The sequence below is a fragment of the Empidonax traillii genome, unplaced genomic scaffold (assembly GCF_003031625.1).
Source record: "Empidonax traillii isolate 1590-97213 ecotype Southwest subspecies unplaced genomic scaffold, ASM303162v1 scaffold33:size3420811, whole genome shotgun sequence".
NCBI lineage: Eukaryota > Metazoa > Chordata > Aves > Passeriformes > Tyrannidae > Empidonax > Empidonax traillii.
In genome coordinates, this window is record NW_020955226.1 from 52,911 (window position 1) to 75,844 (window position 22,934).

Genomic DNA, 22,934 nt, shown 5'->3' on the forward strand with positions numbered 1-22,934 from the left:
ATTCAGCACAGAATAATAGATCTGCACTCAGAACTAGCAGAGCAACAGAAACTTCTTGCCTGAACGTATTTCCTTTGAAATTAGCAAATTCCTGCATAACTGCCAGAGGAAAATGAGAAATGGGCAAGAAAGGGTTGTATTCTGCACTGCTGAAAATGACAACTGGATATAGATGGAGCAGCTTGTTGTCCCTCAGTTTTCAGCAAGAGAATAACTTGCCAGCCCAGCTGAGAGCTTTGTTTGGAACTGCCAGGCAGGAATGCTGCTAATTTTAAGCAGTCAGAGTGTCTTGGCTGACTGTCAAGCATCTATGGCAACTGGCTATGTCTGCACCTGCACCTGTGCAAGAAGTATCATCCCCTATTCTGAAAGACCCACAGTGAATGTCTTTTGCGTGAGAGCAAGTACAAACCACTATCTAATGTGTACATTATTCTTTGCAGGGGACCTCTTGTGGTATTGTAACCCATTCTGGAAGCCAGAGAACAAGCTGGTCTCTTGAATAGTCTTGTACCCTTTAAAATCACATTATGACTGAGCCCTTACTAGTCTTAGCAGCTAAGATCAATTTTTGCTGACACAGGTAAGAAATGGTGGAAATATGTGTATGTTGAGTGAGAAGGTCTTTTGTGGAATTAGAAAAATAGCAGTACTAACTGCAGATGCATAACAGAGAGAGCTGTGTTGATTTTGGTTTAACCCCTGAAAAACTCAGGCAGGAAGTTACCATGGCAACAAGGTCTAAATCAGGCTAGCATGAACTAAAGGCTGAGATAACACAATCCCATTTTTAGCACTCCAAAATGGAGAAAAACCCTGATGATCACACTAAAGATGGAAACCATACAATTTCAAGCTGCATAATATGCTAGCAGGTCAACAGATGAAAGTAAAGAATGCCAGCAAGAAGTCCATTTCATGAGCACCCCAAATAAATACAAAATACTATATCAGAATATAAAAGTGAGAATTCTGGATGTGTCTATCCTGTTCAAACTGTTCAAACTGAAAACAAAATATGATTGTTAAAAGTAGTGATATAACACATATTTTTTTATCTTTTGGCATACTGTGGCCAGAAATGGATTTACCAGCTGTTTGTTCAGGAACTCTGTCTTTTCTACTCCAGTTCTTCTGAAAAACTCGTCCCCAAATATTTATCATTATAGACTAACTATGCTGGATCAAAATATGATCCCATTCCCTCCTACATTTAAAGGGTTGAAATCAATAGAATATTGCTTTACAAGCCAGTATTACCTCTAGTACTCTACAGCCTCATGGAGGATGTAGGATGGGCCACAGAAAAGGACCCTGAAGATCTGTGAGGTGTCTGCTGCAGCTAGGGGAACATGTAGGGACTCTGAGCAGAGACCAGAGAGGGGCAGTAAGCCACTGGACCAAAAGAATAAGCAGTTATTGGCAAAGGACTCATACAAATCATCCTTTCCTCAGATGGACTTTGTATGTAGCTCACTTCTGCCTAACTCAGACATTACCAGGTGGTATAAAATCATTGCCAGGACTAAGGAGGTTGTGTCAGTCTTGTCTCTTCTTCCCCAATGCTGGAAGTATTTTTTTCAGAGACAAAACAGTGGAAATTTTGTTCTTTCAAAAGTAATGCAAATAAATGTTTCAAAGAAGATATTCAGTGTAGTCGCCTGGGCAAGAATGATACAAGCCTAGGGGTCTTGGAACCACATTGACACCTGAGTAGCCTATTTGTAATTCTGCAGCACGCACAACGTGAAAGATCACTTCCATCTTGGCTAGGTAGCAGCATATGTTTTCTCATAAGAAATGTGAAGGTTAGTCAGGCAAAGCACCTCTGTCAACAGATTCTTTGTGAGGAGCAGATTGAATATTTCATGGGGACATTTTCCTGACAGATTTGTTGTCAGTCTTGGCTTCCTGCCCTAAAGACGCTTCTCTGATCAAACAGCAATGTCATTGTTCTGAATAGCCATACTCTGGATTAGAGCCTTTCTTCATCAAGCATTATACCTACTATGTATGTTTAAAGTGTTCCCATTTATTATCAGCTACCCTGCCACTCTATAAATTGGTATTATGCTGCATTTAGGATTGAAGTTTAACTGTGGAGTGTAAAAGACAAGCATACCAGAAACAGTAATTTGTCAGACAAACCATTCAACCATAAACATGTGATGTTATTAAAGGAATTGTGTTTTCCTACATAAACATGAAAATCCTATGAGTATCAGTTTAGCTGTGTTCATGACTGTTGCTGTTTGACCATAGCTACTCTCTACAGTTCCTGGTATTTAGCAGTACTGAATATTATGAAATAGTTTAATATTTCACTGATTTTTCCTTCATTAGTCCTAAAAGCCACTAAGGTGAATGTAAGCACATAAAACGTTACCTGAGCTTTTGCCAGGACAACCTTTTACATATTACTATATGAATAAAAATTGGACTATGGTGTCCCAAAATATTTTAAAATTTTAAATTTTAAAATATTCCAAGGAGAAACCCTACCTAGCACCAAGTTCAACAAAGCACTTTTCTGAGGAAATGAAATAATCCAGTAAACTAGGTTCTCCAAAGAGTTTAAAACATGGTGCCTCAGAAAATAAATATTATTTGAGATAATATACATATATATATGTATATTTCAAAGGCACTAAGGTAGCTTAATCTTTGAACAGCTCTGCACAGATAGATGTGAAGTCATGGAAGGGTGAAATATCCATCTATTTGAGCATATAGAGGATAATGCTCTGAGTATTTTTACTGCCTAGTTGGATTCTCAAGGGCTACTGCAGTAACATCCAACATGGGACCCTAATGTACCCAGCATTACCAAGTGAAATACCAATGAATAATGTAGCAGTTCTGTCTAACGTAAGAAATGAAGTTAATTACCTTTCTCTATTTCACTTTGGAAGGACAATTTCCGTCTTCGTAGTTTGCAGTTATCTCCATCTGTATCATTAGTAGTTTGTGATCTTATTACGAGGTCAGACTTGTTTAATGAAATATGAAACAAAATGACAGATTAGTCCCATCTAAAAAGGGCAGGTTTGTAATAGGTGATTGACTATTAATCATGTTCAAGCTTTAAGAAAGGCAGTATTACAGTCAGTCTGCATCAACCTCTCCATCCCCAGCTAATGGTATTGCCCAAGGCTAACATTAAAAACTTTATGCAAATTGACCCAAACCAAAAATGTCACCATCTCATGGTGAAATAAAATTAACCTGATAATAAATTTACATGGAAATACATATGTTCACGTGTTATCATCTTCCATGAACTTGCACAGACGTGGTTTAAGTACTCTTAGAGAAATTAATGGCAAAAAACCCCACCAAACCTCTAACAGAGAATATATACTATTGCAAGAAGTAATGTGGTATTGCAAGGATTGCAATTATATTTGTATTTAACTACATAGTAATGATTATAAAGTTTAAACTTTACAACAGTAAATATAAGGCTGACAAGCATGAAGCACTTTACGACTCATTGCTTTATCTTTCTAGACCCTTCCTTCCTTTCTGTCAGAGTTAGATCATTCAGATACTCATTGCCATACCAGAACCCAATCTTGCATTTTTGTATTCATCTTACAGGCTGTGCTTTCTTTCCATAATAAAACCAAGATGCATTTAAGCCTTTTTTTCCCCTACTTATTTAAAACTAAAAAATTTATAAATAAGCAAATATAACACCAGTTGAGCTCTTTGTGTACATACCTATGGCATAGGCTTCAACCTACTTCCCTTCCCTGTGCTATTGAGGTTTCCCATACCACTCAAGAAAGCAAATTGGCATGTAGGAGAAGGGCAGAGGGAAAGAAGTGGGAAGCGTTTACGTTTTTGCTATTCCCTTAATGGTAAACCTGGTGAGGTTTACAGTGGTGGCCCACTGGTAGAATAACTGCAGGAGGAAAAAGATGCCTTTACACAAATAGGAGGACAGGAGCAGAAATTGAGGCAGAAGCACCTATTATTCAGATAAAAAATTTTTTATCTGAGTGATGTTTTGAAGATGAGAATGTGCTCATTGTGTCTTTTGGGGGATGATTTTCTGGATTGCAATAGACAGTGGAAAGTAAGTGAAATTGCTAAAAACTGTGATTTTGCAAGCTCAGAAGCCTGGGTGAGCCTTTCCTCCCTTTTTTGTTTCCGTGAAGAACAGTGTTTTCTTTCTTAGTGGTTGGTACAGCAGTAAGCAATAACAACTGACAAATTTCTAAGATATGTAAGCAGTGTGAATTTTCTTTGTATTTTACACCACAAAACAGAAGATGGATTTTTTCAATTTACTCAGATATAAGGAAAAATTAATGATAAAACATGAATGGCAATGTAACTGCAAAAAGTAATTGCTCAGACTAAAACTGTTAATGTGAATTTATCCTCTAAGAATTTTTCAAATATGAGGACATTTACTTCTAACTTAAATTTATCACTAGAATATACATTTATTGTATTGTATTTCAGATGTAATTAATAATTATGACCTTTACAATACATAAAAAGGATAACTTTGAAAATAAAGAATATAATTGGTCTTTTATATTCAGAATGATATTTTATTAAAAGGGTTTATCATAAAGAGAAGTGATATTTATTCCCAGAAGTTATATTTGTTTCAATTAGCAAAGATGTCCCTGTCTTTTACAGCCTAAAAGTTAGTGCTCTTTTCTCCTTGTTTCTCAGAAGGCCTTTGAGGCCAAAATCTCACTGAACCTCTGTTTTCCCTTTAAGTATAGTTGGAAACTACAAAATAACAGTATCTCAGAAATAATGAAATGGGAACTAGTCATTCTGTGGACAGTGTAGTCCATGTCAGGTGGTACCTGCAACCTTGCAGGGAAGGCTTTAGCCTCAGTAGCACAAGCTCGGCAATTGCCTTTCCCTGCTCCCTTTTTGGCCAAACGTCCACTTTCTTTCCCAAGTCAGACTCACCCTGCCAGTCTGAAATAAGGAAACACTGGTGATTTTTTGACTTTCCTGAAGATGCAATTTGGGCAAAAGGGAGCATTTAGGACTGTCGCTGTGGTAAAAAGTGAGACCAAGAAATCCTTGCAAATATGAAGACTGACTGAAATTTGAAAAGACCCTTGTAAGTTTTTAGTCTCCTAGGAGGCAGAGTGCACTCCAAGATAAGAGAATTAAAAATTCATATTTTAAAGGCAATTAAATATTTTCAATTGCTAGACACAGAATGAATCTGGATAATCTGATTTATCCTTATCTTATGGATGTACAATTATATTTAGTGTCAAAAGTTCCCCTTGTGGTGACCTAGGCTATAGTCATCTGAAAAAAGCCATATTTTCCATGGCTTTAACAAAATCCCTCTGGGTGAAGCTTTAATACCATTTAAATATAGAACCAAATCCTGTTAGATTAATATCATCTGAATAATTTCATTGACTTCTTCTGTGTTTAACTGACTTCAGCAGGAGAAATCAGGTGAGTATATTTTTTTAATATAGGATTTGGCCTCAGGATTTTAGCCTTTAATTTTTCTAACCTTGGTTTTTCAAATGCAATTTTCAAGTTTTGTTACTGATGGACAGATTTGGCCCACTATTAATAAATACTATTATTATATGTACCTTTGCAGTTTCATCTCTCAGATTAAAGGTCAGTTCTAGATTGGTGAGAAAGAGATCAGAAAATTCAGGGTACATATCCAAAACTTCTAGTAGATCTTCTCTCTGGATCTTATGTAAGTCACAGTAAGTTAAAGCTCTCACATCTGCATTTGACTTTCCTGGTTTTGCGTAAAGATGTACCATTTCTCCAAAAATGTCATTTTTCCCTGCAGAGATAAAATTAGATGGAGATTATTACTTTAAACATGAATAAACCATTACATTTAATGATGTATTTCTTTATGATAGTGGCATAGATTACTTGATTTTACATTAAGTGATACAATCAGATTACCATTGAACATATCTTTTTGTAAAGAAAAAGTAATATTATTAAATATTAAAAGTGAAAGTATCAAAATCAATGAAAATGCATATAACTGGATAAAGTGAAATCAAAATCTAGTTTCATCACAACTTCAATTTCATCAAAACAGCATGACTAGAGCAGTTTCCTTTGTTCCTTCTTTAAAAACATTATTTGGCAATTTAAAGTAATATTGTTATGATGACAAAGATGCAGTTTCTACTGTTCAGTCCAGTATAGGACCTATCTAGCCTGTAATATCATTTTGTTAAGAATTACATGAAGAAGCTGACCATACCTGAAATACATTTTAGTAGAAAATTACTTAGCTTTTATATTTTTTCAGAGGGAATGCAAAACTTCTAAGATGCAGAAGTTGTTTTGAAGATGCTCTCTAAACATGGCTGCCTCTGTTTTGATACCATTACAGTTCTTTCAGTCAGTGTTGCCACATTCACATAACCTGTTTGTTAAAATTGTCATCTCTATTTAATTGCTCATTTTTGCTGAACCTTCACCTGACCTTCATCAATGCAGAGCAGCTGCAGCCACAGACCAGTGAAAATATCCTCTAAAGTAAGGGTTTCAGGGCTGACCTGCAAAATGGGGTTTGGTGGGAAAGTAGGACAACACTTGTAGAAAAGAATAGTGGTCATAGCAAGGGCAAAACAGTAGACTGGTAAAGGAGAATAGAGGAATAATTTTGTCTCTCTAACAATTATTTGTTAAATATTTGTGTGTTTTACATTATGTTACTAAGAGTAGTTCTGATTTCTCCAATGTCTAAAAAGGAAGCTGAAAACTGGGTGAGCAAGCAGATAAAAAAAATGCAAAAAATAGTGTAAGAGTTGATTATACAGTAAGGATCTTAAAGAACATAGGAAGATTAGGAGATAACCTGATTATATTGCAAATATTCTTTAGAGAAAGTGCTGATGATTTGAGAAAAGCTGTGGGAAAACCCCCAACATTTCTCAGAACTCTTTGATTTCTTTGATGAAATTGCAATACTTGTTAAGGGTTTATAACTTCATCCATGTTACCTCTGTTGGACTCAAGTCTTTTCAGCCCCAGACGACAAAGCGTTTCATGTCCATTTCTGTGTGTACATTTTTCAGAAAAAGCAACTACCTAAAAATATTTGGCTAAGTATTGATAAACTTTGTTAGGTTTCTGTGTGATTTCATTGCAGAGTAATTTTCATTTGTATAATCTTCTGCTCTTTTTCTGCAGATTCTTCAAGATACCAGAGACTTATTAACTGGAGGCAGCTCTCATGCCTCATGGATCATGCAACAGATGTGGGCCATTAGAGTATTTAACTTTTGGCTGCAGTTGTGCACACTGTTTTTCTGTCTGACCTACCATTCCCTGGGAGAGCTGGGCTCCAAACTGCAGTCCCTGGTGGGAGTAGTTGTAGGCTGGAAGTGGTATTGCCTTGCAAGTACCTAGGTTTCTGCTGCAGTGTGAAAGCATAGGGATCTGATGTGCTTAACATGAAAACTTGAGCAGTCTGCATCTTTGGCCCAGGAAGAAATTGATTAATTCATAAACTCATCAGTTTCCTTGATTGTGATTACACATTTCTTATGATAGAGATGAGTTCATCATCTCTTCAAGGTTCATTCACCTTGATGAACCACACTGCTCATAATTAGGGACACTTAAGACAGGTAAGTAAAAACTTCACAGTATTATACTTGCATGCTTCCTACTTTGCTTGTGCCTAAAGCAGACCCAGCTGATGAGATGGAGCAGCATGAGATGACACATTATCTTGATGACACTATCTAAACCTAGGGAAGGATTGTTTTAGACATATCTTTGTTCTTCTGCTCACATATCCACCCTGTGGATGCTACAGAATAATCAGTTGCAAGTGGACTAATAGCAACATACTGCCACCAGTCCATATCTTGCTTCAGCTGCTTTTCTGACTGTAAGTTCCTACAGTGATTGATAAACAGAAAGGAGAACATATGAATTATATTACATATGTTACATTACTAGTTTAGGCTTCTGTACAGCAAAATCCTTACTCATCTACTCAATTACTCTTTGCATTTTTATTATCAAATACAAAATTGAACAAACAAATCCATAGTCTTCTTTAGGTAGGGTTTTAGTTATTTAACTTTTAAAATTGCTGTACCTAATGAAGTCTTACTGGTTTCACATAAGAGTTATCACCAGTTGCAGGTGAACTCCCAGATGGACTAAGCATTGCCCTGAGCCAACTTGATTAGGAAAGAAACCAAGTAATTCACTATGCTATGCAAAAAAGAACATGTTAACAATATAGCAGAATACACTGGTGTTATTACATCTAGATCAGATTAATTTGCTATTCTTTTCTTTTTCTATATGCCCAGTGGGCAGAAAAAGACATTTGTGAAAACCTTTAGAAGACATTTTCAATACCTAGAGTAGATTCTTCCAGTAAGCATATAAGGAGGTTCTATGTGTCTCAATACCCTCATCACTGTTCAAGCAAAAGGATGTCCTTGACTTTGATTCTTGCAGCATGATCAGAACTGGAGTAAATAGATATCTGCTTCCTCTCAACTTGCAGCTTACTATTTGCCTAGTAAAATAGGGATAAATCTGACTAAAGTTAAGTCTTTAGATATCCAAAAATATGGGCTCTGTGATGCACATGAGTTATTACAGGAATGTAAACTTTTCTCCTTAAATAATTTCTTTGCTTGATTTTAAATAACAGTGAGTAAAACATTCACAATTTTCCTTCCACAGGAACAACTATGAATACTTCTTTCCAAATCTTTGACTCTAACATGCCTTGTAATAATCTACTTACCAAGAATGGCTACAACAATGTCACTCTTAAGGATTTCAATAGAGCCTCTTGACACAAAGTAAAGAGCAGTGAGAACATCTCCACAGTGCACTAAAGTGTCTCCAGGAGGTGCGTGTGTTGTCTTAAATTTCATAGCCAATGCTCGAAGACAGCCTTTACTGGCCCCCCGGAAAGCTTTGCAATTCTGAAGCAAATTTTGGTTGAGGTGCAGACAAATGTCAGCTTGTAAGCATTCTGGAAACCCCTTCAGGACCTGGAAAGGCAAGCATAAGGATTTCATGCAAATGCTGTGAAAATTCCTTTATATAATTTTTATGTTTTCTTCCTGGACAAAAAGAAAGAAGTGACATACAGATAGATGTGGCTCTAAGAGCTGTCAGAGCATTAAAATTCAACAAGTGCATACCGTAATCTATATTGCAAAGTTTATACAGTTATAGTGTTTATTAATATAAACACTAATCTATATAGTGGTTACAAAATATGCTATTAAACTTTGTTTCATTGCAAGAAACAGTATCAAGGTGTAAGAATGAACATACCACAGTACAATAACAAATGAAACAGCTAAAGGGAGAGTCTTGACTGAATTTCACCTATTTGGACTAACATCTCTATTTCTTTTTTATTAATTACAAAAGTACTATGTTTATTATAAGAGATTTTTTAATTTCTGAAATAACTATGACATTTGTAAAATGAGAGCTATCTGAACATTAGGTATTTTTCAAAAGGAGACCATTTTATTAGGATTGTCATGTTAAATATATTCTGCTTGTAGGACTTGGATTTTTATCAGAAAAAGCAACAAGAACCACTGAAACAAAGATGTGATGCAGATTTACATAGGCAGATGATTAGTTCAGCAAACCACAGGGCTGGTTGCTGTGGTCCTTGCTCATGTCTTACTCAGAACAACGGGAGTTTGCCTGAAGTAGAACCACGGGACTCCTCTTGGCTACCATGGCAACATGTTAATTTTGTTTAGAAGGAAAGAAGTGAGCTATTTACAATGTGCTCATTATGTGTGAGCTTTTCTAAATTGTCTAGGATAATATTACATCTGATTTTTTTTTAATATATAAAGATATCTGCTACTGACTTCGTAGGAGTACTGCCCACCTTGTGACTGCCTGCTGACACTATCAGGCACTACCCTTCCTTTGTTATATCCTGTTTTCTGCTGTCAAAGATGTGAAGAGGACAGGACTGGCTACAACTGTTGCATATTTCTAAAGGCAAAACCTGTACTGATGCTATGTCTACTGAATATGTGAACAGGATGTGTCTTTTTGCTATTAGAGCAGTCTATTAATTCATTCCTCTTTATCCTCTGCACTGTTTTTCTATAAATGTGTAAATATGTCTGCACAGAAAAAAGATACATCCAAAATGCATTCACTTGCTGCTACATTAATTTCTACTTCAGCACAATAAAGGTCTGTGCACTCAACTGTTTTGCACAGATATCCACAACTCATATCCCTTGCTTATGAAGAAGATGAACACATTTCTGATATAAGCCTTTTGTCCACACAAGCCAAACTATGTTTTACAAATGAAATATTAGTACCTTGAACTGAGTTGAAATGTTTCTATGATTATTAATTGAAACCAATGCTGTGAAATAACAAACAGAATGTTTTAATACATATATACAAAAATTTTATGAGCTTAAGGGCCTTACCACATGAAATTTATACATCCTCAGAAAAAAGCCAATATTCAACAACAGTAAGTAAAAGAAAATATAATAAATTAAAAGCTTCTGTGGTGCCACTCTGTTTTCAGTATCTACCACACCACTAGAAAAAGCTTAGTATCCAATGATGCTTTTTATTTTAATGTTATTATATTGAAAGAAAAAGGCTGTAGATTGTATCAACTTATTTGCTGAATGATACTGAGAAACTGATAAACAAATACATCTATCAAATGATACAGTTGGAGAAATATTGCCAGTGTTCATTTTGAAATTGTCATGTGGGTATAGGAGACCTTTTAAGAATCAATTAGTACACTATGCATCTATTTGACAACAATTTAGAAGACCTCCATTTTAATAGGATGCAAATTAGGAAATGTATTTTGAATTAAGAAGTACTTACAAGAAAAGGTATCTGAATTGTTAGAAAGTCAGAAGCACAACTTAGAATAAATAGTATTATTTTTCACATCAGCTGTTTACCTGATTTCTTAAGGAATTGTATTTTACCATTAAGCAAAAACCATGCAGACCATGCGTGTTGGTTTATATTTCTGAAGATACTTTGGATATTCTTTTAAAGAAACAATTATTTTTATAATTAATTTATACTTAACATGAAACTGTTCTAAAATCATTGCGTATTAGTAATATTTATTTATATGCCAAAACCATCTGAAAGACACCAGCCTCCGTTCAAGCATCTGTGATTAAAAAGTCCCTGCTCCATGGAGCTTACACTCTAAAATAGTTTTATACACCAGAGAGGAAAGACATTTACTCTTTAATATCACAATTTTCAAATGTTTACAAGGAAGACCAAATAGTGTTGATTTCCAATGGAGTTTTGGGGAGGATTCCATTTGTGCAAGCAGAGAAATGAAAGAAAGAAGCTAATAAATTTATTAAAACATTGTTATAAACTACATTGTTAAAATGAGCTTACCATATCATGCACACAGTATCTAGTTAGGTGTTTAATCTAAGTCCAGTAGCTGACACTATCCAGAATTTGATGTTTCCAAACTAAGTTTTATGTTGTGCAGTACAGACAACACTTTGCCAACCTTCATGTACATTTCTTATTTTTAGATTTTCATTACTGAAACAATTGTATTGAATATTATGTTATTATAAGATGAGAATCAACATCAATACAGTATGTGTACACATACTACCCTCTCTAAATATTAGAAAGTCATCCATGCAGTCTTCAAAATCATAAGATTAGCTCAAAAGTAACACAACTCATTGCATTTTGCTTCTTTTCACTTGTGTGTTTTTGGAGTCTTTAAACACATTTAAGTTACACTCCAATGTGGCAAGAAAAATTCTTGAAATTATATGAATTCAAGATTAGGTAATGCAAAAAATAAAATTTTTGAAAATTACAAAGCTGAAAATGCTTCTCAATAAAATTATCATAAATGAAAATTCCCAAACTAATAAATTGTTTGAATACAGGTTTGAGTTTCAGTCGCTGCTTTCTTTCCTAACATGTTTCTATAGTTACACTCAGTATCTCTTCACCTGTGATTCCACCAGGCCCTGGTGAGAAAAATCGTGTATTCTCATGGTTAGAATCATGTTTGGCATCAGAACTCATGAGATCAAGAGATAAACACAGTTATTTTTAAAAAGACACAAGACATAAAATCAACTTTAACTGCCCCCCCTAAAAAAAAAAAAAAAAAAAAGAAAAGAAAAAAAAAAAGAGAATCACTTAGGATGCTATGACCATAAGCTCCAGTTGTCTCTCATTGATGAAGTCCAAGTTCAGTTATCTCTTCCTGTCTGGAATAAAACTCATTTATTGTTAAATAATGTTGATTTATCTCGTGGCATGCTTAGAGAGGAGAAAAACGTCATTCAGAGAGATGTAAAACATGTTACATGGAACTGCGGTTTAGTTGGGATAGAAGGGACCCGATTCATACTGCCTTGAAGAACGCGATCTTTTGCAAGAGGAGAGGAAGTCCAGCTTCTTTAACTTCTGTTTTTCAAGGTGACAACACTCCCACATGTATTAGACACGTTTGTGACAACAGAATTGGACACATCTTTGTGACTTAACCTCAGACGACAAGTAACTGGGGCAATGACAACCTTGGGGTTTTTTTGATAATTTATAAAATTCATGACAATTTGTAGATATTCTGTCCTCAGTTCTCGAACAGGTATTGACATCTGTACCACAGAAACTATTTAGAAAGTATTCAAACTGAAGCAGACTAGGATATTAGCTACAATAATTGTCATTAAACATGGATATACCACATACCATTACCAACAGAATCACATAATCATTGAAAGAAATTCTGGTTGGAAAGGTCAGCTGGTCCAACCCCCTGCTGAAGCAGGGCTACCCAGAGCTGGTACCCCAAGGCAATGTCCATATGGCTTTTGAATACCTCCAAGGACGGAGAAACCACAACCTCTCTGGGCAACTTGTACCAGTGCTCAGTCATCCTCACAGTAAAAATATGTTTCCTGATGTTTGGACGAAACCTCCTGTTTCAGTGTGTGGCCATTTCCTCTGGTCCTGTCATGGGGCACCACTGAAAGAGCCTGGTTCCACCTTCTTTACACCCTCCCTTCATGTGTTGGTTTACATCGATGAGATCCCCTGTGATCTTTCACCTCTCCAGACAGGTTGAACAGTCCCAGATCTCTCAGCCCTTCCAAGCATGAGAAATGCTTCAGTCCCTGAAGCCTGGCAGTCAAAGGTATTCCTTTAATTCTTTAATATTTTGTCACACATTTTCTCTCTTGAAATATAGGTGGGATAAAACATCAAAGGCCAGGAAGCAGCTTAAGAGAGAACAAGAGGGCTCTTGTGTGTCTGTTTGGGTTATGTTGAAACTAGTGTTGACTAAAGCTTTCTTGTCCTAGAATCAGTCAGACTGGCAAGCATCCAGCATATTGGGTTGCTAGTCCTTTGGGGTCTGTTTTTTAGCATCAAGATAGTCAATTAGGTGGGATGCTTATGAGTGGCAGGTATCTAGCACATGGTGGGAAAGATAAAGGTGAGTCTCTCAAGTTCATGTGACAATTAAGGATGGTGTAAACTGAAAAAGGAATTCTGGTCCTTCCCCGCAGTATCAGTTTATTCCTGACTTGTCTTGATCTCTCCATGTGAAATGATTTAAGAAACTGATTCATGCAAACACTAACATAGCATAAAATTTGAGCGGCTGAAGGTACAAAGAGACAGAAATAAACACACTTTGTGTCATGACTAGAAATACTTAATCTCTGTTTGGTTCCCATCTGCATAACAGAGTCCTCAGGCTATGTTGACATTGGCATCAGTAAATGCTGAATAAAGTTCTCCAAATACCTGAATAATAAAATTTGAATTTTGTGTTGAAAATTAACATTTTTCTTAGTTTCTTAAGTAAGAATGATTAAAATAATATTAATTCATATATTTGGGGAAATAATTGATACATTTAATTTTAATCTTCCTGCCACGTAATTTTGAGGCTAATCTGAGACTCTTTAGCTGCACAAATTACATTGCACAGATTTTGAGTTAGGATCTCTATCCCCCAGTAGGTGTTTCCTCTGATGGAGAGTAGTGTGGGATTTAGTTCTGTCACAAACATTTGACTCTCAGATTTTAATATCATCTTCATCTAGGCTAAGCATTTCTGTAATTCAACAACTTTGTTTCTAGCAAAAATTTTAAATTTACTATTCCTCTGATAATTAATTACAGAAATGAACTATTTCCATGAGTAGAAGGTCAAAACATTTCCAAGGGCTTTCATCATTTAGAAAAGAATGAACAAGGTCACAGGTGGCAATAATTCTGCTCCAGCAGCTCTTGGACTCCAGATATAATAAAGATTATTTCTGAAAAAGCCTCGTCTTCATACAGAGATTTTTTTTTTTTTAAATTTTCAGTATACGGAGTTCTTTACAACAGTTGAGAGAGAAACAGTGTGTGATGATGATGATGAGCAATTAGCCTTTCAATGACATTGAAGTGTGACAACCTTACCAAGAATTAAAATAGTTTGTTTTCAGTCATTGTCACAGCACAGATGTGTGATGTTTTATGTTGAAATTAGTGGAGCTGCAGTGAATCATTCTTCTATAATCTTATTTCAGTTTCTGAGTACATCTGAAAGGTGATCTCTGAGAAATGATACAATGCTGGATGAGGAAGACAGAAAATGATTTCTGTTTCTTCAACTGTTGACTCCCTTATCAACAGAAACGTTCAAAGTCTGTAGAAGCTGGAAACTGACCAGATCTGTATACTTCCAAAAATATGATAGTTGAAAAATTCATAATTTCTCTTGTTTTTGAGACTTTGGACCACAAAATACAATGCAGTGGAAGACTGATAAAGGATCATTTAGCAATAGATGGATGCTCTTGAAAATATTTTTTTTTTTCTCTCTAGGGTCCCTTTTCTGTTACTCAATTCAGTGCAAACATTCATGTTTTTTAAATGGTCTTGTTATAGAAAATGAAATAACAGATTTACAGCTAATTATATCTGAGGTGCTTTCTGACTGGTATGTCTTATGATTTCCTTTCTGACATATAAACAAACAGCAGTACCCCTTTCCAACATGATGACACATTAATTCTGTTTAACCACTTATTATTAGTTTTTCTTTCAAACATATTTTATCTGCATTACCCTTCTGATGGTATAAAAAAACTTCTTGCTATTTTTGAAATTTAATTTATAATTCTCTGCTTCAAATATATTACTGGCAGTGGTTTTATTGGTAGAATTGTTTTTGTTGTAAGAAGTGATTACAGTAGAGGAAAAGCAAGAATAACAAATGCAGTGATGTCAACCACGTACGTACCAGTGGCCAATTTCTTACAAAAGACGCCTTAACAAATCAGTGGTGAACCTGCCCTTTATTTGCTACAGTAGCATTGCTGGTTCAAGATAGGGGTGTGCTAAGACAACTTAGCACAAAAGTAAAGCTAATCATTTCCTTGGATATTTGCAGAAGGAGTCATAAATTTATGCATTTTCTGGCTTGCTCTCTTCTTTCATAGTACTGTGTAAAGCCCAAAATAAAAAACCATCTGTCCCACATCCAAAATTTTCAATAATGTGTGCAGCTGGCTAAGCACCTTTCAAAGTTTGTCCCACCTATTTACTTCTTTGAACTCTTTTCAAATATGAAATAAAGCAATAAAGCTATTCAGATGCACAGAAGATCCATGGAAAGAAGGGGTGGGACAGAATTGTAAAAATACATGCATAACTTAAAAAAGTATCTCAAACACTAAATATGTTATCTTTTTAGGGTAAGCATCATAGGCATGCTATTATCAGTGTTGGACTGATAACATGGGAATGAAAGGGAAAAAAGGCAGCAAAGAGAGTTTAGGAAAAACAGAACAGGATAGTTAAAAAAATAAAAAGAGATTGAATCTTTGGGGCAGGTGGCATCTTTCATGAAACAGTATGCATTGTAAACATTTTTTTTTTATAATTTGACTTTGACAGTGTATATCACAGAGATATGATTTAAATTATGCTTATTCTATAGCTCAAGATTTTTATCCAGATTAAAATAAATCCCAAATCCTGTTTATCCAGTCCATGCATAATTATGTGGAACTGTTTTTTATCAAAATACATTATGTAATAGAATAATCAAAACATGTAGAAATGAAGCAGAAGGGAGCAAATGAACAAATAAACAAGATTCTCAGCATATTTCACCTGCAGATCTTTAAAGCTAGTTTTGAATTTAACATTTTCAAATGAGCATAAAGTATTATCTTCTGGTTTTTTATCTAAGTGATAGGATTTTGTTTAGAAAATCAAGTTTAGTCTTAGTGCAGTATTACTTCTGAGGTCAAAAGGTTTCTGTTTAATTTCTTTTATTATTTTCCATTTTTCATGAATTCTTAAATATATTAATGGAGATAATTTAAAGCATCTTTTGAAATATATTCTCCAGTTCTCTTTATATATATATATATATATTTGTATGTGTGTGTATATGTTGTGTATATATATATATATATAAAATGCAAATTAATATGCATTTCATATTTCAAAGGAGAAAGACGACTACATTTTTGAGTTTTCAGTCATGAAACAATAATAAAAAAAAAGATATTGGATGAAATTCTACCTTCAGATATTTGCAAAAAACCTTCAAGTAAATATTGGCTGGAGTCAAACATTTGTGGCATTGAGGACAGTATTAGCCCTTTTTGTGTAAATGCAAATATATCATGCAAAATTATTAAATAACACATGCAAGTCCAACTCATATGCACATGGATATAATCAAGAAAACTTCATTGGTGCTTATGCTAACATGCATATATGATTTGAACCAAGAGCATTCACGGAAAGGAAAATGCAGAATGATCAGCAGCATGGCAACTTTGTCAGAGTGACATTCCTACAGAGCAACTATCTAATGCAAACCAATATGCACATGACCTTTTTTTGGACAAAGCATGACTTGAGTTGTGGGGTAAAACAGTGATTAATAAATGTGGTTAGATCAGCATTTTTTAATGTCTAATTTTTAATAACCATTTTGCCCCACATCTGATTCTATTTGGATTATTTCCCTTTGCTATCTATCTCTTTATCATGCAAGAAGTTAGAATTAAAATTAGAAAGCACTGAACAAGCTCTAAACCCGACAGATAACATGGATATTCTCCACACTTTATACTGGAATTAAGTTTGATATAAATACCTCCTGCTCTTACCAGTGGGTGGTGTTATTCCATGTATTTAGGTGTGAAGCAGACAGGAAAGAGATAAATCTTTCATAAGTACAGCATAAATCACATAATTCTTATATTATCCTTGCACTAAGTGTAATTCATTCAAACTCACTTTTAAAGGAAATTAAGTGATTGCCACAAAACTTGAGGGATAGAATTGTGAACAGAATAAGAAATAAAAATAAACAAAAAAAAAGATACTAAACTTGGGTTTTTTTCCACATTTTATTTAAAAGAAAGCCTCCATACTGCCTCACAATCATATTGCAGAATATGGTCTATTTAATCCATTTAGTTGTTATTTCACACTAATAACAAATCCAAGACTAATTCCAGTACATCAGTTCCTGAATTATGTAACATTTCACCTGGAAACACATCCAGTTTTAGTTATTATTTCATATGAAACAGGTGTTCTTAGTACATCCATTAGTGGTAATGAATTAGTTAAGGCGCACATGATTTTGTAATATCTTCAGAAATAATTCAGTGAGTTCCTTTAGGCTTAGGCTGCACCCACCTGCAGCTTAAGGGCATGATCCCGGAAAGTGCTGAGTACCCCACAATCCCACTTGCTATCAGAGGGAATTAGGGCCATTCAGTGCCACACAGGATGAAGCTACTGATGCTGCCTTCCACTGCAGTAATCCCCAACAGGGGTTTATACAAGTATCCTTGGGCTGTGCTGTGTATGTTATCCCTTTGGAGGGTACACTCATGGAGGTGGGAGGTGAAGCCCACTATATGTAATTTTTGTCTTATTTTTAAGATCTGCTTTACTTAATGGTAATGATAAGGTCGAACTGTTAGTGATTCAGCTTTACGAAAGCTTTAATCAAGACTATCATTTCTGCTGAGTGCACAAAAGTGTATCGCTCTGACAGTCATTCACAAATATATGTATAGATACCACATGGAAGCTGTTTGAATTTATGTCGAAATTTTGGAGGTTGATTTCTAGTTAAATTTTAACAAAAATATATAGATATTTTTGTTCCTGACAGCTTTACGGAGAGCTCTGCAAAGTCTCTAATCTCCATCTCTGTGAATAGCTCTGGAAAGCATCCCTCTAGAGACACAGATTTACAGATCCTAAAGATGCACAATGCTCTCAGAGTCTTCAAATCGATCTCAACTTTTCAGAAAAAAGTGTTACTGTCTCCAGAAAATAAGACAGAAACAGAGATGCTTACTTTTATTCATTAGCAGATTGTTATTCCTTTCCAGTTGGCCGTATAATATATATTTCTATAAGGAGAGTTTACGGGGTTTTGAAAATCAAGAACAGAAAATGAGAGTGTTGTGCCCTTTTACTTCCTAGAATTGAGTTTCTGTGGGTGGTTAGTAGTTCTGTGTTGATTTTCAGTGCAGAATTATTTCAGTGGTTGTAAATGCAAGTGAACTACTGTTCAGAATATCATGTAATTCAAATTTTCACTTTGAAAAGAGCAGCTAAACCTGCCTCTTCAACTCACTCCCAATATACCTGTTCTAGATTGCACAGTAGGATTTTGAAAAAGAACTGATCTCCACAGATTTTATAGAACAGTAACTCTGTAGATACCAACACACGTAATCTTGTTCGATACTGGAAGTGAAAAATCAGGCCAAAGAACAAACAAATTCTGAAACAGGTATGTCTGAAAAAAGAAACCTATGAAATTTCTCTCTCTATTTAGGCTTTTAATAGTCACCTCCAATTCTCAATGAGAATTCAGATTTCTGATATAGCTTGTGATAACCTAGGCAGATAAGTGTTTGGATGCCAAACTTATATTGGCTTGGTTCTCAATACTTGCTATATATCCACCTTCTCAGGTTTGTACTTTTACAGCTTATAAATAATAAACATTTACAATCTCTAAATTCTCATGAATTTATCTATTCCTTGGCACCAGTGCCTGAAAAACAGAACAACATACCATGTTCATGTCAATGCCATTGGTGTATGTCCATGCGTGCTGGAAGTATTCCTCAAGTCGCTGCCTCAGAGGGTTTGGGATTTGATGGAAGCGTATAAACTCCTTCACTCGCAGCATCTGCATGTGATACCGTGCAGTTCCCGAGTAGAGTCTTTGGATTATTGCAGATACATTTCCAAAAATGCTAGCGTACATTAATGCTAGATTAAATAGAAACAAAACTCGCTTAAGTCATAACGTCGGGGTTTGCAGATGATGCAACAGTTCTTACAATGTACTTTGCATGTAAAACAGCTCAGATGAGAGTATTTACATTTTAAGAGATGTAGAATTGGTTTACCTGAAGCTTTTTATTGATTTGATTGTATGAGTACCTACTGAGTTAGCAGATGAGGCTTAAACACTAAATCATAATCAAATTGATAATTTTTATCTTTGAAGATTTGTAGACCTGAATTTAGTGTTGTAAGTTGGGTTCACCTAATTCTAGAGACTTTTCCAGAACTAAACCTAAGGAACTAAAGCTAAGTTCAAGATAACAACAAACGGCAGAGTTAAAAAGCTATGCATACATTTACAGCTTCAGGGTTTAAATGAAAAATAAAATATAATCATGATTATCCAAATATGATGGGCCATAGTTTCCTAAATCCACTCAAAACTCAGCTTCCTTTCTCATATAGGATTTGCTTACAGACACTGATACGCAACACAAAACTTCTGACAGTTTGGATAACAGATTTTGAGTAGTCAAGGAATTTGACTACTTCCTGACACTGAATGAGTCACAACATATTTTTGCATACAACATTGCTTTCCCTGGGAATTTGCCCTTCCGGCTGCATGCTTATAATCTTATTAGCTTAGAATGTTAAGACATTTGCTCAAACACTGAGGAAAAAAATAAGATTAAAAAAAAACACGATAAAATTACTTACAGCCAATCAACATGACACAGATGGAAAAGATTTTCTCTGAGTTGGTGTTTGGAGACACATTTCCAAAACCTACACTTGTCAGACTGCTGAAGGTAAAATAAAGTGCTGTAACATATTTGTCCTTGATGGATGGTCCAGAGCTTGCATCACTTTTATTATAATGCTTTCCTAGTTGTTCTCCTAAAGAATCCAACCAGCCAATCTTGTGAGCCAAGTAAGGTCTTTCTACATTTCCAATTGCATACCAAATGCAAGCAAGCCAGTGTGCAATTAGTGCAAATATGCACATGAGGAGCATCAGAACTGCAGCACCATATTCGGAATATCTGTCCAATTTCCGTGCTACCCTCACCAAACGCAGCAGTCTAGCTGTCTTCAGAAGACCTATTAATGTAGTTGTCTGTAAAAATAAGAAAAAATTTCTCTGTTAGCAAGTGAATTCTCCTGAATAGTAAGTGTGAAAAAAACACTCCAGATTACCTCCATTTCAATGTAATCTTAATTTCATTTTCTTTAAACTATCAATTTCATTATAGGAACAGTGAAGAAAATAGGAAATGCATGTTTTAAATAAAGATATATTGAAGTTGTCATTATCTGCTCAATATTTTTTTCATTTTGAATACTTTACTTGCTCTGAACTCTTCAATGCACTGTAATGGGCATAAATGATCCATTAGATTAATGAGTTTTTTGACATGATTAATTCTGTTAAGTTATTGGAACTACTTATAATGAATAGGCCATGTAGGCAATAAGTATTTTTTAACAAGGCTGTGTGACGATATTCAATCCTAACTTTAAAACTCCCTGCAATGCTCTGGGCACACATATTCTAGAAGGTAGGAGTAATAGCGCAGAAATTTGCCAAAGTTTCTTCACCCAGAGGGTGTTTGGGCACGGGAACAGATTCCCCAGGGAAGTGATCACAGCACCAAGTCTGGCAGAGTTCAAGAAGCACTTGGGGAATACTCTCAGGCACATGGTGTGACTCTTTGGGGTAGTCCTGTGCAGGGCTAAGGGTTGAGCTCAATGATCCTTGTGGATCCCTCCCAACTCGGCATGTTCTGTGATTCTGTAACCTACAAATATTCTTCTGTTTGTAATGGTAAGAACACTCTATACAGGTAAAAGAAGATGAAGCAATGTGAACAGAAAATCATGGAAAAATTACTGTTGCCAGACTCCAGATGAATCTTTTCGCATCTTGTATGTGTAGTGGTAGAAGCCAGTAAAAAAGTACTGTGCCATTAAAAAAATAAATTGGGGCAGTTATAAACCAGGGATATATTACAAGTTTTTTGGTACAAGCCTGCACTATTACTCATCGTAGCCTTTTTGATGCTTGGATCTTTTTAAAGGAAGCTAAAGGTTATTAATAAGTTTGCAAATTTCAATTAGTAAATAATTTTCATACTTGTTTATCACTTATAAAAGAGATGGACAACACTGTAAATAGGAACTACTTGATTTCAAAAATAACTTGACTAACATTTTCTCTGCATTAAGTCTGAACATGTATTAAAGTATTCAGTAAATGCAAAGACTGAATAAATTTTTAATGAGTTTTTCCTACTTTTTTTTTTTTTAAACATGCATGTATATTACAGGACACTGGAAAAGTTTTCCAAGCCTCACAAAGCACTCTGACAGTAGCATGAGTCACATTAAAGCTTTCTTGCAACAAGTACTAGACTGGTTTTTATGTTTTATTAAATCCTTTTATCTACCATGTTTCTGAGTAAAATCCTAAAGCCTTTGGAACAAAATAAGAGTCTTTCTTGGCTGCATTTCTCAGTGAATAACTCAATATATTGGTCATATTTTCTGAGCAGATGAGCAAGAGGATGTAGATAACACTCTTTTGTTCATTTTAACATCCCAAAGAATAATTTCATGGTGAATGTTGCAGTACCACATAAAAAAGGTTTGTGAGCTCAACAGTCTGAGAGACCATATCCTTCAAAATGCTGTGCCTAGGCTGAGATTCAGAAGCCTGGAAATATTGCCATTAGGTAATTTTTTTAAGGTGGATCAGGCTTATATATTTATGATCCCTTAAGAAAAGCTAACATTTATTCTTAGTAGGGTGAGATGGGTATAGAGATGTATATCTCTATGTTATGCAAAAGGCTCGATATTCTTACAGTGCCTCTTAAATAGATCAGATAGTAGATTGAGAACCCAGAATATGTCTACAGTGTTCCACCCAATTCTTAAGATGAGACTTGCTAATACTATTCATTCTCATTGCCAATCTTATGCTTAGATACTACATCAGTGTGAGCTCTGGAGTATGTGGAAGGTGTATAATACAAGCAAACTCAATCTCTTCGAGGGTGAAATCAGCATGAATGAGAATAGATTTGCTTTAAAGCATCAAGAAAGTCATCCTGAGTCTTACTTCACTTTAGCACAGGGGAGAGGCTTTGACACTAAAATATAGCTGTCAGTAGAGGTGGAAAGCATGATCTGCAAGTTTTGGTGTGCCTTACGTGCTGTCCAGCTCTCAGCATAGATGTAGCCTTCACATAGTAACAGTACACCTCCCACGTGTCACTTGCCAGGGACAGAACTTCTTGTATTCAAAACTATGTCTTATGCAATGTAATTTTCTTGATGTGCGGGAATACTTTGATCAGCACAACACTCAGTGAGGCAGAGGTCCTACTCTATCAATTACCCAGCCCACCTCATCTAATGCCAGCAATTAATGTCTGCAAATAGCAACCTGATAGATGCTGCTTTCTTCCCTGGATTGCTTGCTGCTGTGTTTGTTCATATCAAACTGGTTCAAATCTGCTGGTTTACAAGTTCAAGAACTGCTGGATAATCCCCTTCCCTTCCCTTCCCTTCCCTTCCCTTCCCTT

The 22,934-nt window shown here is 35.4% G+C and overlaps 1 protein-coding gene across 3 annotated transcripts in view; it reads right to left on the bottom strand.

The window, feature by feature from the left end:
* Positions 1 to 22,934, bottom strand: part of KCNH7 (potassium voltage-gated channel subfamily H member 7) — a 218,067-nt gene that overhangs the window by 18,279 nt on the left and 176,854 nt on the right. For 2 of the 3 annotated variants that reach the window (XM_027911481.1, XM_027911479.1), the window contains 5 exons: positions 20,065 to 20,464; positions 19,127 to 19,326; positions 8,762 to 9,014; positions 5,598 to 5,803; positions 2,890 to 2,989 (listed from right to left, as the gene is read on the bottom strand). In XM_027911481.1, the coding sequence (XP_027767282.1) occupies positions 2,890 to 2,989; positions 5,598 to 5,803; positions 8,762 to 9,014; positions 19,127 to 19,326; positions 20,065 to 20,464 (1,159 nt within the window). Of the gene's footprint in view, positions 1 to 2,889; positions 2,990 to 5,597; positions 5,804 to 8,761; positions 9,017 to 19,125; positions 19,327 to 20,064; positions 20,465 to 22,934 lie in introns of all 3 variants that reach the window. The other variant, XM_027911480.1, reaches the window with a different exon arrangement.